The sequence below is a fragment of the Schistosoma haematobium genome, chromosome 3 (assembly GCF_000699445.3).
Source record: "Schistosoma haematobium chromosome 3, whole genome shotgun sequence".
NCBI classification, from domain to species: Eukaryota; Metazoa; Platyhelminthes; class Trematoda; order Strigeidida; family Schistosomatidae; genus Schistosoma; species Schistosoma haematobium.
The window spans coordinates 2,894,831-2,908,623 of NC_067198.1; the positions used below are offsets into that span (position 1 = coordinate 2,894,831).

The 13,793-nt window shown below is 36.8% G+C and overlaps 1 protein-coding gene across 1 annotated transcript in view; it reads left to right on the forward strand.

Annotated features, from left to right (window-relative positions):
- Nucleotides 1–13,549, forward strand: part of LRWD1_1 (Leucine-rich repeats and WD repeat domain-containing protein 1) — a 32,175-nt gene extending 18,626 nt beyond the window's left edge. Inside the window, exons 15-22 of the mRNA XM_051212771.1 lie at nt 403–826; nt 1,289–1,985; nt 2,849–3,067; nt 3,697–3,906; nt 5,480–5,697; nt 8,154–8,286; nt 8,875–9,108; nt 12,009–13,549. Of these exons, the coding sequence (XP_051068684.1) occupies nt 403–826; nt 1,289–1,985; nt 2,849–3,067; nt 3,697–3,906; nt 5,480–5,697; nt 8,154–8,286; nt 8,875–9,108; nt 12,009–12,191 (2,318 nt within the window). The 3' untranslated portion in view covers nt 12,192–13,549. The remainder of the gene's footprint in view (nt 1–402; nt 827–1,288; nt 1,986–2,848; nt 3,068–3,696; nt 3,907–5,479; nt 5,698–8,153; nt 8,287–8,874; nt 9,109–12,008) is intronic.
- Nucleotides 13,550–13,793: the final 244 nt, after the last annotated feature.

The window sequence follows — 13,793 nt, forward strand, 5'->3', positions numbered from 1 at the left end:
TTTTTTAGTATATAGATTTCTCATATTCAGCTCTCTATTGCATTTAAAGTTATTTATCTTTCAGTATTTTTTTGTACATGCCTTTGAACTCTGTCATTTCGAACTATGTTCTCAATGTTCAACCTTTCTTATTATGTTCGCTACTACATCACAATTGATCTTGTTATTTTCATTGGGTAGCGTTAATGCTATATGGCAACTTGAATCAACGTACATTTATCCCAAGATCTATGTTGATGATTTACTCTTGTTTGTTTTCCTTTTTGACTCTAGTGTTGTAATGCTATAGTGTGGACTTTTACAAATTAGTGACAGGTTCTTAGTTTACTACAAATTACTAATTGTTTCATACTGTGGTTATGTGAGGTTTCTGATTTATCTTACGTTTTCACGTGTTTCCAGATATGTATGATGAAAGTGATACAGAGAACACCTCTCTTCCTGAATCTATTCATCCTCAACCTCCAGCACCATCTGTTCCTACTCCCGTTAAAACTGCTCCTGTTATAACAAAATTACCAACTAAACAGCCAACAGGGACTCGAAGACCAGGTTTACTCAGTCGTGTTGCAAACACTATTTCTGCTGAAATAAAAGGCAATCGTGGTTCAGTCACATCCACAGGCTCACTTGAAAATTCTACGAGTGATATTCCTACAATAACACAGCGTCGTTTGAAAGCATCCGATTTTATCATCAAACCGTCTACAAGTTCTTCAGGTACTGCTTACATAGTTGCAAATGTAGCTACTCAAGCGAAACCAACCACTCCAAGCTCTGTAACCAAACGTGGTCGTCCTGCAATTACTCAAAGTTTGGCTAAAAAGTATGTTCTTATCCTACTAGTAATAGATTTTTGTCTGAACTCAAGTTTATTCTCATCAAACTACTGAAGTAGATTACTTTTCACAACTAAGGATTTAGTTCATCAGTTTCTTTCGAACAAAGATTTAAATTATCTAGTAGCTAAATCTTTGAAAGTATTTTGGATAGGAATCTCAGCCTATTTTCTTTTATAATATAACTTCTTAGAAAGAGGTTTTTGAATTAGAAAGAAGAAACCGTGCTATGAAGTCCTGTACATGTCATTTCGTCGACCTACCAAAATCAAACTTTTCAATAATTTTTCATCTACTACTGTTTCTTCGACTACTTCCATCACTGTATACAACTAAATAATCAATATAGAATTGTTATTCTTATACACTTTTATACGTATCTCACCATTTGAAATCCTTTGAAATGATTTATCTTAGTGTATGATTTCAACATATTTCTAAACCTTTAGAGCTGCTGTAGCCGAATCGGAGGCTAAAGAAACCGAAAAGTTGTTGAAGAGTGTGACTATCCCACCTCCTCATGCTCCTCCTCCACCAACAATGCGTATGTCAACGCGAGATTCTAACAGGCATAAACGATTTAGCGCATACGGTGTCATTGACACTGCAGCAGCTTTGGCTGGTAAGGAAGAAGCTCTACTAGCTGCTGTTTTAGCTCAAGAAGATGAAGATAACGAAAGTCCAGAAACTCTTTTGAAAGATTCGTCGGTTGTTCTCTCTGAACATGATACTGCAGCTGCAGAAGCTGTCGCTGCTGTAGCGAAAGAAGATGAAGTGATGGAGCAAAATAATCAGCTAGAATCTAAACAGGATATATCTTTGAATTCGACTGCAGTTGAGCAGACAGCAGAACCTCTCCCCATTACAAATGATACTGAAGAGGGTACAAAGAAAAAGCGTAAACGTGTCGCTGGACCTCAAACTCCTCGTGTACACACTGAACCGTCGGTGGTTGATAATGAACCTGAAACCCCAACGACTACCCAAACGCTTACTCGTAAACGTGCTGCAATATCACCTAAACCTCAAGAACCTAAAAGAAAATCAACTTCTACTCATTCTCCACTATCAGTGTCTGTTAATCTTACTCCAGTTGTTCTACCATTGGTAACAGAAAGTAAACGAAGTCTCAGTCAACTCGGAGAGGTACGTTAAAAATTCTCCTAATTATATATAAGTCGTTATCTTCAATTTTAATGTAGTTACTTCCCTAATGTAACGTGTAATGAACGAGAACACAGGTGGGGACAACCAATTTATTAGTCCATACATAATTACAGAAATTCTTTGTAAAATGTGAGAACCATACAGTAAATACTTCATCATTAGTCCTTTACATCCTGTATAATTTTTTCCAATTCATAATTTCTTTCTATTTGCCTTCTACTGCCAAGTTCACCATTTCCTATTGATGTCAGATACTACTTATATCGACAGACAAAAGTAGCATACACCACAATAGGAAATAAGTTCATTGTGTTCTCTGTTTGAGGAATGAAATTAACAATTTAAATGTTTTTATTATCATGGAAGTTTTCCCTCTTTTTGTTGTTATGTATTCGATCTGCAAGTCACAGTGAATTGAGTTATACATTAGATATACATTGACAAACATCCTTAAAGATAGTAGATACGAGGGAATCCGCTGTAGTTTTCTGATGTTATGAACAACAGGGTACTTAGTAAATCGTTTCATACATAATTTTCTTGTTATTTATTTGTCATATTTTATGACATTCCATCCTTCATCTAACCAGAGTGTTGTCACCATGCATTGAATGACATATTTCTTGATGCCCTATTTGTCAAATCTGTTTTCTCTGTGGATATAATAGTAACATCACATCCATTATCCACCACATTTCAGACCTTTATTAGTATTGAATGGTGTGAACTATCGTTGTCTAATTTTGCTATTCTGTAAACTAAATATTCTATCATTTTGACTAGTCTTTTGTTTTTGTCATTGTATATTTCACCATATATTTGCTAAACTTTCTCTTTTCTAGATTGTTGACTATGATCCCCTACATTTTATTCGGTGTCACGCACGAGACAACGACCCATTAGATTGCGAAACCAAAGTATGGCGATGTGCATTCGAACCAAGTGTTAATAATCCAAGCAATGAAACGTCAACTATTGTAGCTACATGCGGTGGAGAATGTGTCTGCCTTATTGATTGTAAATCAGGACGTGTAATGAAACGTTTCAAACACTTTGGTGAAGTGAGTACACTCTAATTTTCTGATTTGTTCGTATGAGCTACATTATGAACAACGTAGTAAATGTTATAGAGTATTCAAGTGACCTAAACAATAATTCATTTGATGAATTAAGCTCTTGATCCCAAAGAAATAGAACCGTCATTAGGAGATCATAAGACAAATCACACTGATGGCTTCCAATAAAATCAATAACTTGAATTCCATTCAAATCATGAACCGATCTAAGTTAGATCCACTATTAAAAACGTGAAATCACTGGACGGCTACTTTGTCCTCGTATGGAACGAAATGGGCATCTAGTGCTTCCAAGATTTCAATGCTTGTCTAACTTAAATCGGTTCATGATTTCAATGAAATCCAATAGTCTCTCCAACCCCCCATACTCTAAAGGGTAATTATTAAGTTGTTGATTTTGATTTTCTGTATTCATAAACATTACATTGATTTCAGTTAATATATCTTATTTAAGCTCCCTTCATCTTTATCCTCTGTTGATGTATGTTCGACGAATTAAATGTAATTATGGTAATTTGAACTTTACATTATGCTGTTATGTATTAATTGAAGTCATGATTATGTGATGTTTCTGTTATACAACGTTATTGAGTATATTATTTGTATTTTGTTAGGAATTTTACACGTTAGCATGGACAACTGTTGAAATGGCTGCGGGGCACAGAACAAATCTATTGGCTGCCGCTGGTAAACTACGTGAAATTCGATTATTACATCCTGAACAATTAGTATGCTATGCTGAAATGCGCGGTCACAAAGATGATGTTGCTTGTATGATATTTCATCCTGAAAAGCCTACTATCTTATTTTCTGGTGATTCTAAGGTAATTTCCCAAAATACATTTATTTATTCATATATATCGGATATTTGGACCTGTATTTTGATGTTTAGTACTGCAGTCAATCAGTCTTTTGCTACATGTGAACCATATGCGGATCGCCCTACTATTCCCATTAAGTTGCATGCATTTTTAAACATAGATGGATGGTGTCTAGTAGTGGAATCCAGGACGCTCGTTTCGCTCTATTTGGGACTTGTTAGTTAGGTATATCTGCATCTCAACGTCAGTGTTCACTCAGGGACTTGAACCCGGTACCGTTCATATCGAACGTCATCTCGTTGTTCACTGAATTCAGATTAACCCTAACTTGTGCAACAAGGTGAATTCTAGTTCATTTTTATGTTTCATATTTGAAGTTTCTCATTGATTTCGAGACTGATTAATTTCAATCCTCAACATTAGTAAGAAGATACAAATGCCCAATACAAATATATATCTAATTTAGTTTCATATTTTTACGTGGTTTGTCCTCTTTTTATTATTTCATGTAGGACACTTTTAACCATCATAGCTTTTTGTTATTTTAATGCCTCAATACGGAATTCGTCAGTGTACAGTGTTGTAGGGGGGGATTGTACTGCATCCTCAATTATCTGAATTCATTTCAAACAGTTGCTTATTCCGAATGAATAACTACTTAGTTACTTTCCACAGTATTATACAGATTATCATTTAGTAGTAGTTGAAACATTTTGTATTAAATATATTTACCTGTGTAATCTCTCATTAAGCAAAAGTATCTTTTGTTTCCAAACTCCTAATATGATTTACTTACTTACTCCTTTTACTCCCAATGGAGCATAGGTCGCCCATCAGAATTCTCTAACCCAATCTACCCTGGCTCTTTTTTCTAGTTCTATCCAACTGTTATTCATTCTTCTCATGTCTTTCTCCATTTCACGGTGTAATGTGTTCTTTGGTCTTCCTCTCCTTCTTTGACCTTGAGGATTACATGTGAGGTGTTTTGCCTTGTGACACAGTTGGGTGCTTTCGTCAATATTGTGTCCTATCTACTTCCACCACATCTTCCTGATTTCTTCCTTCACTGAAATCTAGTTTGTTCTCTCCCATAGTAGATTGTTGCTGATTGTGTCTGGTCAACGGATGTGAAGTATTTTGCGTAGGTGACTGTTAATAAACACTTGTATGTTGTTCTGGATGATTACTTTAGTGGTTCTCCGAGATTCCTCCCCATAGAGTAGTAGTGTATTGAGATTTGTGTTAAAAATTCTGACGTTGTTGTTTGTTGAGAGTTGTTATGAATTGCAGATGTTCTTCAATTGTAAATATGCTGTTCTTGGTTTGCCGATCCGCGCGTCCATATGTTCGTCAGATCGACCGTGTTCATGAATGATGCTGCACAGATATGTAAAGGTTTTTACATTTCCTCCTTGACCCCCTGGGGATACTGCCGTTCTCTAGCTCGGATAAAGGAGGAGGGTTGGCCATGGGGTTAGCGACCGCATCACGCTGACTTGAAAAATAATTCTAATATGACACATTACATTAATATTGACTACATAATAAAATGATTGTTTTTTTTTTCAAATTTTAGTCCTGCATTTTAGTATGGGATATTGGTATACCATCTGCACCGGAATATAAAACACGTCATCAACTACTTATGCGTTTAGTATGCCCTAGAGCTAATTTAAATCCTGTTTTAAATCTTGTATTTTTAAAAAAATACGATGCCCTTGTTGCAGGATGTGAAGATGGAATATTCTCTTGGACATTGAAAGATTTTCGTAAAGAAAAATTAAGTGATGAAAAGTAAGATCATTTTTACTTACCATTTCTTTCTCATTCATTATTTGAATCATGAAATCTTCAATTAGTTTTGCATTATCAATAAAAATATATTTTTTTACTGTGATATGTGCTACTGATGTCGATAGATATAAGTATTATGTATCATCAATCGAATATAGAATGTTTGACAGAAGAAGGTTAAAAAAATAAAAAAGAGAAGTGAATCAGTTTGTTAGTAGTTATGTAGTGAATAAAGAATTGATAAGAAAAATCATACAAAAAATACATCATCTGCTTATCTTCTTTGAGTTTTCCTTTACATACTCTACTATTCTTTCAATTCTGTCTTTATTTCCGTGGGGGGAAACAGTTTGACTAATATAGTGTCTAAAATATTAGCTTCAATAATACTTCGACGCTTAACCAAAGCTCGTGAAGAACAGACTAGAGAAAATCAGGATGGTTTTCGACCTGGACGTGGTTGTATAGACCAGATATTCACACTACGTCAGGTTCTAGAACACAGACACACGTTCAGACGCCCCACAATCGTAATATTTCTCGACCTTAAGGCGGCATTTGACTCTGTTGATCGTAAGGTTCTATGGCAGTGTTTGTCACTGAAAGGAGTACCAAAGAAGTACATTAACCTTATGAAGGCTCTCTACTCGAACACAACTGGTAGAGTGAGAGCTTATGGCGAACTGTCATCAAGATTGATTACCTCAAGTGGTGTTTGTCAGGGCTGTCCACTCTCCCCATTCTTGTTCAACTTTGTGGTCGGCGTACTTTTAGAGATAACACTCTCCTCATCTAAATTTACAGGGGTTGAACTTCTACCGGGAGGTTCACTTGTTGACTTAGAATATGCTGATAACATAGTTTTATTTGGTGAAGACGCTGACAAAATGCAGAGTCTTCTGACCACCATAAGCAACAATGCAAGCATGTTCGGGATGCGATTCTCCCCCTCGAAATGCAAAATGTTGCTTCAGGATTGGGTTGCATTGACACCCGAACTAATGATAGGGAGTGAAGTAATTGAGCGTGTCGATCGCTTCACTTACCTTGGAAGTCTCATCAGCCCTTGTGGTCTGGTGTGACGAAATCTCAGCACGGATACAGAAGGCTCGACTAGCTTTTGCCAATTTGCGTCATTTATGGCGTAGGCGAGATGTCCGTCTACCAACCAAAGCAGTTCGATCCGTCCTACTTTATGGCAGTGAAACGTGGCCGGTAAGAGTAGAGGATATTCGTAGGTTACTAGTATTTGATCATTGCTCGTTTATCCTGGGACCATCGAGTAAGTAACGCAGTTGTTAGGAAACGGGTACTAGGTAAAGATGGCAAACCAATTGATGACGTAGTGAAACTTCATCAGTTGAGATGGCTGGGACATGTGTTACGTATGCCCAACCACCGACTGCCTCGATGTGTGATGTTCAATGATATAGGAGTAGATTGGTAGAAAGGTAGTGGCGGCCAGACCAAAACATGGCACAAGTTCATGAAGTCACTGACAAGTGGACTGAGTCATATTGGTAGGTGTAGACTACCTGGTTAGAGACCACGAGATGATATCAACCAATGGTTAGAGACCCTGAACGACATGGCTCAAAATCGTTTGCAATGGCGCAGGTGCATCCACTCTTTGTGTTCTCCCAAATTCTTATCTTCTGAATTCTTCATGTCCCTTTATTTTTTCTCTTTCCAAATTCATTTTGCTGGATTATACTCCTTGAATAAAATCTTCAAACCCTAATGTTTCCGATTACTCCTTATACTCTTGCCGCCTCTACCACTAAGGGATTTGAATGGACAACTGCATCTCTGTGCTAATGTGGTATGGCAACTCGAACTGATGTATGTACGTGCGAAGTTCTATGATGTTACTGACTGACTGACTGTTCCCTCTTTTCCTTCGTCTTGTCTTTATTTCAATCTTCTACTGGTATTTCATGTTCAAATCGTGTTATACATCCTACTTATATCTGTCCGCATACTTAGCTCACACGATATCTATACTGAGTACGTACTAATAACATATTTCCTACTAATTAATAGTTTCTGGTTATTTATTATGTGTCTTGTTTCATCTTTGAATGGGTCAATATATATTCGAAACTAGACCAGAAGAGTCTTCCGATTCGGTTGTTGGTGAGGTAATAGTTATTTTACCATTTTCAATTTAAAGCTATTGAGTAGTAACTCTACCCTGGCAATCAGTCGGTAGCCAGGGTTTTAATTAATAATATGATACCCAGTTTCTAAGAAGACATTTGTAACTTTTCGTAATATCAATCGGCGGACGTTTCCTCCCAAGGCCATGTGAGTGAATTGATCAAGTGAGTAATCGTTTTTAAAACATAACCATTATGTCATACTTTTCATTGCTTGTGTACACAAACACACTATTTCACTATTTGCAATTGTGATTTGTGATAGGTAAATTTTTTTTTTAAATCTTCATATTTCAGAGAAGCTGAAATTGAACTGAAAGTTCCTACTCGTCGTGAACCATGTTTTGATGGTTTGGCTCAATTATCAGATGATTTAATTGTAACAAAATGTGTTGAGGAAGGTGAAATTTATGTTATTAACTTCGGACAGGTAATATTTTATTTATAATGTTGTTCTTTTTCAAAATTGCTTTATTAATTAAAAATCAATTAATAAATGTCCCCAAATACCCTGGTACGGCTGAGAATGGGAAGAGTCAGTTCTCCCTCTCAAAATGCTCTCATATGACCATGTACATACAACCACTGCCAGGGACTTCCTACTCACTGCCCTCTGGTGACGGGGGTGTTGTTTATGCGATTGAGAGGACAACAAACGAATATCCGGGTTGATGGACACGAGGATTCCACATAAGAGATTTGGAAAACGTTGATTCCAAACCAATGATGCACATGGTCTGGCTCCAGTATCTTGAAAAAACAAATAGCGTATGAACTAATTATTGGTCAGCGGCTACCATGGGACTGCATCTCCTAACCTTTTGGTTGAAGGCACTGGGTGTAGCACCTAATAAAACCACCTGCTTCGATCGGGGCACCCGGGCAATATCACGGACCTCACACACATCGAACAATTTATGTGGCGTATATCTATTTGGTGCATCCCTTGTACCAATGTTTATGTGTTTAAATTAAAAAAAATTAATTTTTGTTTTTCAAAATTTCTCATTACATTTAGGTTGTTAATCGTCGTAGACGTAGTGGTGCATCTAATAAAAAATTAATCAATGTTGAAATTCGTGGTCAATTACGTTGGCATACTACAGAAGAAATTTATATTAATGTTACTGCTAGACCTGGTTTACATGCTGTAATATGTGGAGATAATGAAGGTACTATATGGTTATATGATCTTCAAAAACAAGTTATTGATGAATCAGAAAATCGTAAATTTAAATCAAAACCTGTAAAGGTAAATCACAATTTTAAAAGAAAATTTACATATCAATTCCTCCTTGTTTTTTTAATAATAATAATATAAGACACTACTTTGTATGTTAATGGAGATATGGCAACTTGGACTGATGCACATATATGTGTACCTTGATCGTATGTTGTAGCTAACTGAATCCTTTTCTTATTTCTCTTTTGCTTCGTTGTATGTGTTTAAGATCTTAAACATCTTGAATAGTGATAAGTCTTGCAAATTGAACGCTATATTCGTTTCCTAAGCTATTCACGTAACCCCCCTTCCAAGCTAGAACTATACAGCGACCTGAACACAAGAGAGAAGGTGCAAAGTATGCACGAAGTAATTTATTCCAAAGGTTCATTCTAATACAGAAAATATAGGGTTTTTATAATATTTTTAAATGTCCTTGGGTTACTCGTAGATTCTGGAATGCTATTAAACATAATAGCAGTGTAGCAATCAGTCAATCAGAACCTCTGCATGTGACGTTTCACTTCCTTGATATTTCTAGCTAAAACTTCAAGTGAACGCCGACTGCATGAAACTCTTCTTAGTGTTTCCTGATGCTTGCTTGCCTCAGAAATATTGCTGGCGTCTGCTGGGATCACCGGATAAGTAATAGTGAGGTTAGACGCAGGGTATTACGTAATGATGGTAAGTCAGTTGATGAGGTTGTTAATCTTCATCGACTGAGATGGTTGGGCCACGTGTTACATATGCCTGAACACCGATTACCACGACGTGCAATGCTAACCGGTGTTCGGGATGGTTGGAAGAAAGTTAGGGGCGGCCAAACCAAAACGTGGCATCAGTGCTTGAAGTCACTAACTTCTAGTCTGATCCATGTTGGTAGATGCAGACTAGTTGGTTGGGGTCCGGGTGACAATCGTAACCGATGGTTGGAGACTTGGTGACATGGCTCAGAATCCATCACAATGGCGTCGGTGCATACACTCCCTGTCTTCCCTTAAACTAAGAGATTAAAATCACTTCATATCTTTCTACTAACTAATTCTTTGTTCCTGTACTATATCCTTATACGAAATCTTTCTTTTATATATTACCACCTTTGACCTAACCGCTCCTATGAATCCGGTGTTCATCTTGTTGTGCTAATGCGGTATGGCAACCTGGACCGATGCATATATGTGCCTGGTCCTACGTTGTAGCTGACTGACTGACTGGCTTTTGCAAGCAATTTTCTGGATCACCTCAACAAATAGTTTTACTTGTTTTCTTTCATTCACTTCTTAGATTTCTGATTAGTATTCTCCTTTTAACTAGCTATCTTTTAATAGTTATTGCCATTTTTTGTTCAAGAATATCCATCAGTAATTGAATTCTAATCATTTAATTGTTTATATATTCATATCCCTTGACACTTTTTTTCTCATTGTATTATCATATCAAGTTGACCTATGGCTTCATTTATTCAAGTAAAACCATCGATGTTTTCTAATTAGATTTCTTGAGAGTTGTTTTGAATTTAGTTTTCATCATTCTTTACATACTAGTGCATATCATGCATTCCATCATATCTTTATTCATAGTGTGGTGAACGAGAACACTAGTAGGGGACAACGAAGTGTACTTGAACCCAAAATTACATCATCTCTTGATATAATCTGAAAACCATACAGTAAATACATTATTTGCAAAATATCCATCATTTGTCTCAAACTTTGTTCTTACTTCGTCTTCATACCAATTACTTTCTGTTCGATTTTCTCAACCTTCTGCTACTAGATATTCCACTTACGATTCGTGATACATACTACTTATATCTGTCGACATTAATAGCATACTACAATAGTTCATTTATTCGTGCACTGTTGAATAACTGATGCAAAAACTATTTGGCGCCATTCGACAAAATAAATAGATAAGAAATTTTCACAGATTGAAATCATGAGTCAGTTGAAGCTAGACCACCATTAAAAACCTGGAAGCACTGGATTGGTTGAAGTTAGACATTAACACCGTTGGATGCCGGCTCAGTGGTCTAATGGTTAAGTGCTCGCGCGCGAAGCCAGTAGGTCCTGGGTTCGAGCCCCGCGTGGTGCGGGATCGTGGATGCGCACTGCTGAGGAGTCCCATACTGGGACGAAACGGCCGTCCAGTGCTTCCAGGTTTTCAATAGTGGTCTAGCTTCAACTGACTCATGATTTCAATCTGTGAAAATTTCTAAAAATCTCCACAAACCCCTTCTGAAGATAAGAAATTCATGGATCCTACATTAACTGTTATTGATGTAGTCCGTTTAAGTTATGATTTCCATCAGACCAATTAGATTGTTACGTTTTTCAATATCTGATAATTATTTGATATATTTCCCGACCGTTGTTGCTACCTTGGCGTGGTGGTCGTCCTTGCCCATCGTGATGAACCAGTCGAGCTATACTGGCTGGAACAATCGTTCCTCAAGGTCCGAAAGCGAAGTCGTACTACTGACTTTACAGAGGTGTGACGGCAGTAAGGTGTTTCCTTCAGACAACTAGCATAACGACAATGCTGATTTCCCACTAGAAGGGGTGGGGTTAGAAAAAGCCTACCCTAAAAATTCACACACCGCCTTATCCCACGGATATCCGTCTCCGGCGGTACGATCTCAACAATTACGGAGCTAACACGAAAACTACTCACAAAAAGGTCGTGTGTGGCTGACCTCAAGCACTTGTCTCTTAGGCACTGCGGTCGTACTCTCAGATCATTAAGACTACCCTTAAGCCAGTTTCCTCCCCAGTTACCTCCAGAAGAACTCTTCCACGATATGGGCAACCGGGAATTGATAGCCGCCCTCATACATCTAACAGCACTCGTGGCCACTGACTGATTGATGTAATATATATTGGCCTATCCTATCTACAATATTTTATATTATTTTTTTCCTTAATTTATAGATCCTTGAATGGCCTGAATGTAGTATTGGTGGAGCAAAAGATGAAGATAATCAAATTAAAGAAAGTATTACTTCCGGTTTTAAAAATCCTGTAGTGAATACAACTGATATTAGTCATGATGGACAATATTTAGTTGCTGTAACTGATAATAATTTAGTATGTATTTGGAAGTTTTCTGGTTAACCATTAGAAGAAAAAAATTTTTATATTTCTATTATTACTTATTTATTCTTCTTCTTTTTTTTCTTTCTTCCAAGAATAACTCATTGTTCTTATATCTATGTATGTATATTTGTCTCATATTCGTTCGATTATTTACACTGTAATATTTTCATATATATATATACACCTTAAATTATGTATTTTTATCATATATTACAATACACATTACTAATCATGCATTGCTTACTTACTTACTTACGCCTATTACACCCATTGGAGCATAGACCGTCGATCAGCATTCTCTAACACAATTTGTCCTGGGCATTCCTTTCTAGTTCCATCCAATTGTTGTTCATTATTCTCATGTCTGTCTCCATTTCTCGGAGTAATGTATTCTTCAGTCTTCCTACCGTCCTCCTTTGGCCTTGAGGATTCCATGTTAGGTGTTGCCTTGTGACACAGTTGGATGCTTTCGTCAATGTGTGTCCTATCCACTTCCATCACTTCTTCCTGATTTCTTCCTCCCTTGGAATGTGGTTCGTTCTCTCCCAGAGTAGATTGTTGCTGATAGTTTCTTGTGAATGGATGTGAAGTATTTTGCATAGGCGACTGTTAATAAACACTTGTATATTGTTCTGTATGATGGGTTTAGTGGTTCTCCGAGATTCCTCGCCATACAGTAGATGTGTATTGAGATTTGTGTTGAAAATTCTGACGTTGGTATTGGTTGAGTGTTGTTATGAATTGCTCTGCAATTCTTCAATTGTAAATATGCTGTTTTTTTGCCGATCCACGTGTTTATATGTTCATCAGATCGACCATGCTCATCAGTGATGCTACCCAGATGTTTAAAGGTTTTTACATCTCCCAATTCTTCTCCGTCAAGTGTGTTTCGATTGTTGCATGCTGTGTTTTATCGGAGAAGCTTGTTTTTCCCTTTGTGTACATAATTATTTCATGGTAGTATTTTTCTACCTACAAACTCTCCACTATTGTTGTACATTTGGTGCCCTTATGCGTTAGTTCATTTACACATACACATGCAAGACTTACTCTTTCCCCAGTTTTGAATATGTTTAATTCTACAGGCTATAAAACTTGTTTGAGTTCTGATACCCCTACACAAATAGATCGTTAAAAGAAACGTAAATGTCTTTGTATTCATTTTCAGTGTATTCTGTATATGTGGATTCCTTTTTCATCAATGTAGGATTAGTCGTGGCAATCAACTATACGTTAACAGCAAATAGATTTTCGAATCTCCGAGGTTAGTTCCAAAAAATCACTTTCCAAGATGTACAATGAAGGTTCATTTTAACAAAATGATGGAATAGCGATCGGTCCATCTTTATCGTTTATCTTAGCTAATTTTCTTCTCGTACGTTTTCATAATTTACACAGTGAGAAATTTCAAAATATAATGGACAAAGGGTATAATAATGTGACTGGGTTTCCTCTGGTACTATCACCATTTTTACCTTATGAGTCGGACGCAGCAGTGTATGTAGTTTTGTATGTTTTTCAGGAGTTCATTATTGAAACAGCGGAAATCTTTATTGAATGTTTTGTTTCGTGTTGAATTGACTGTAAGCCAAATGCAGTTAAGCGAGCGCTATGAAAAAA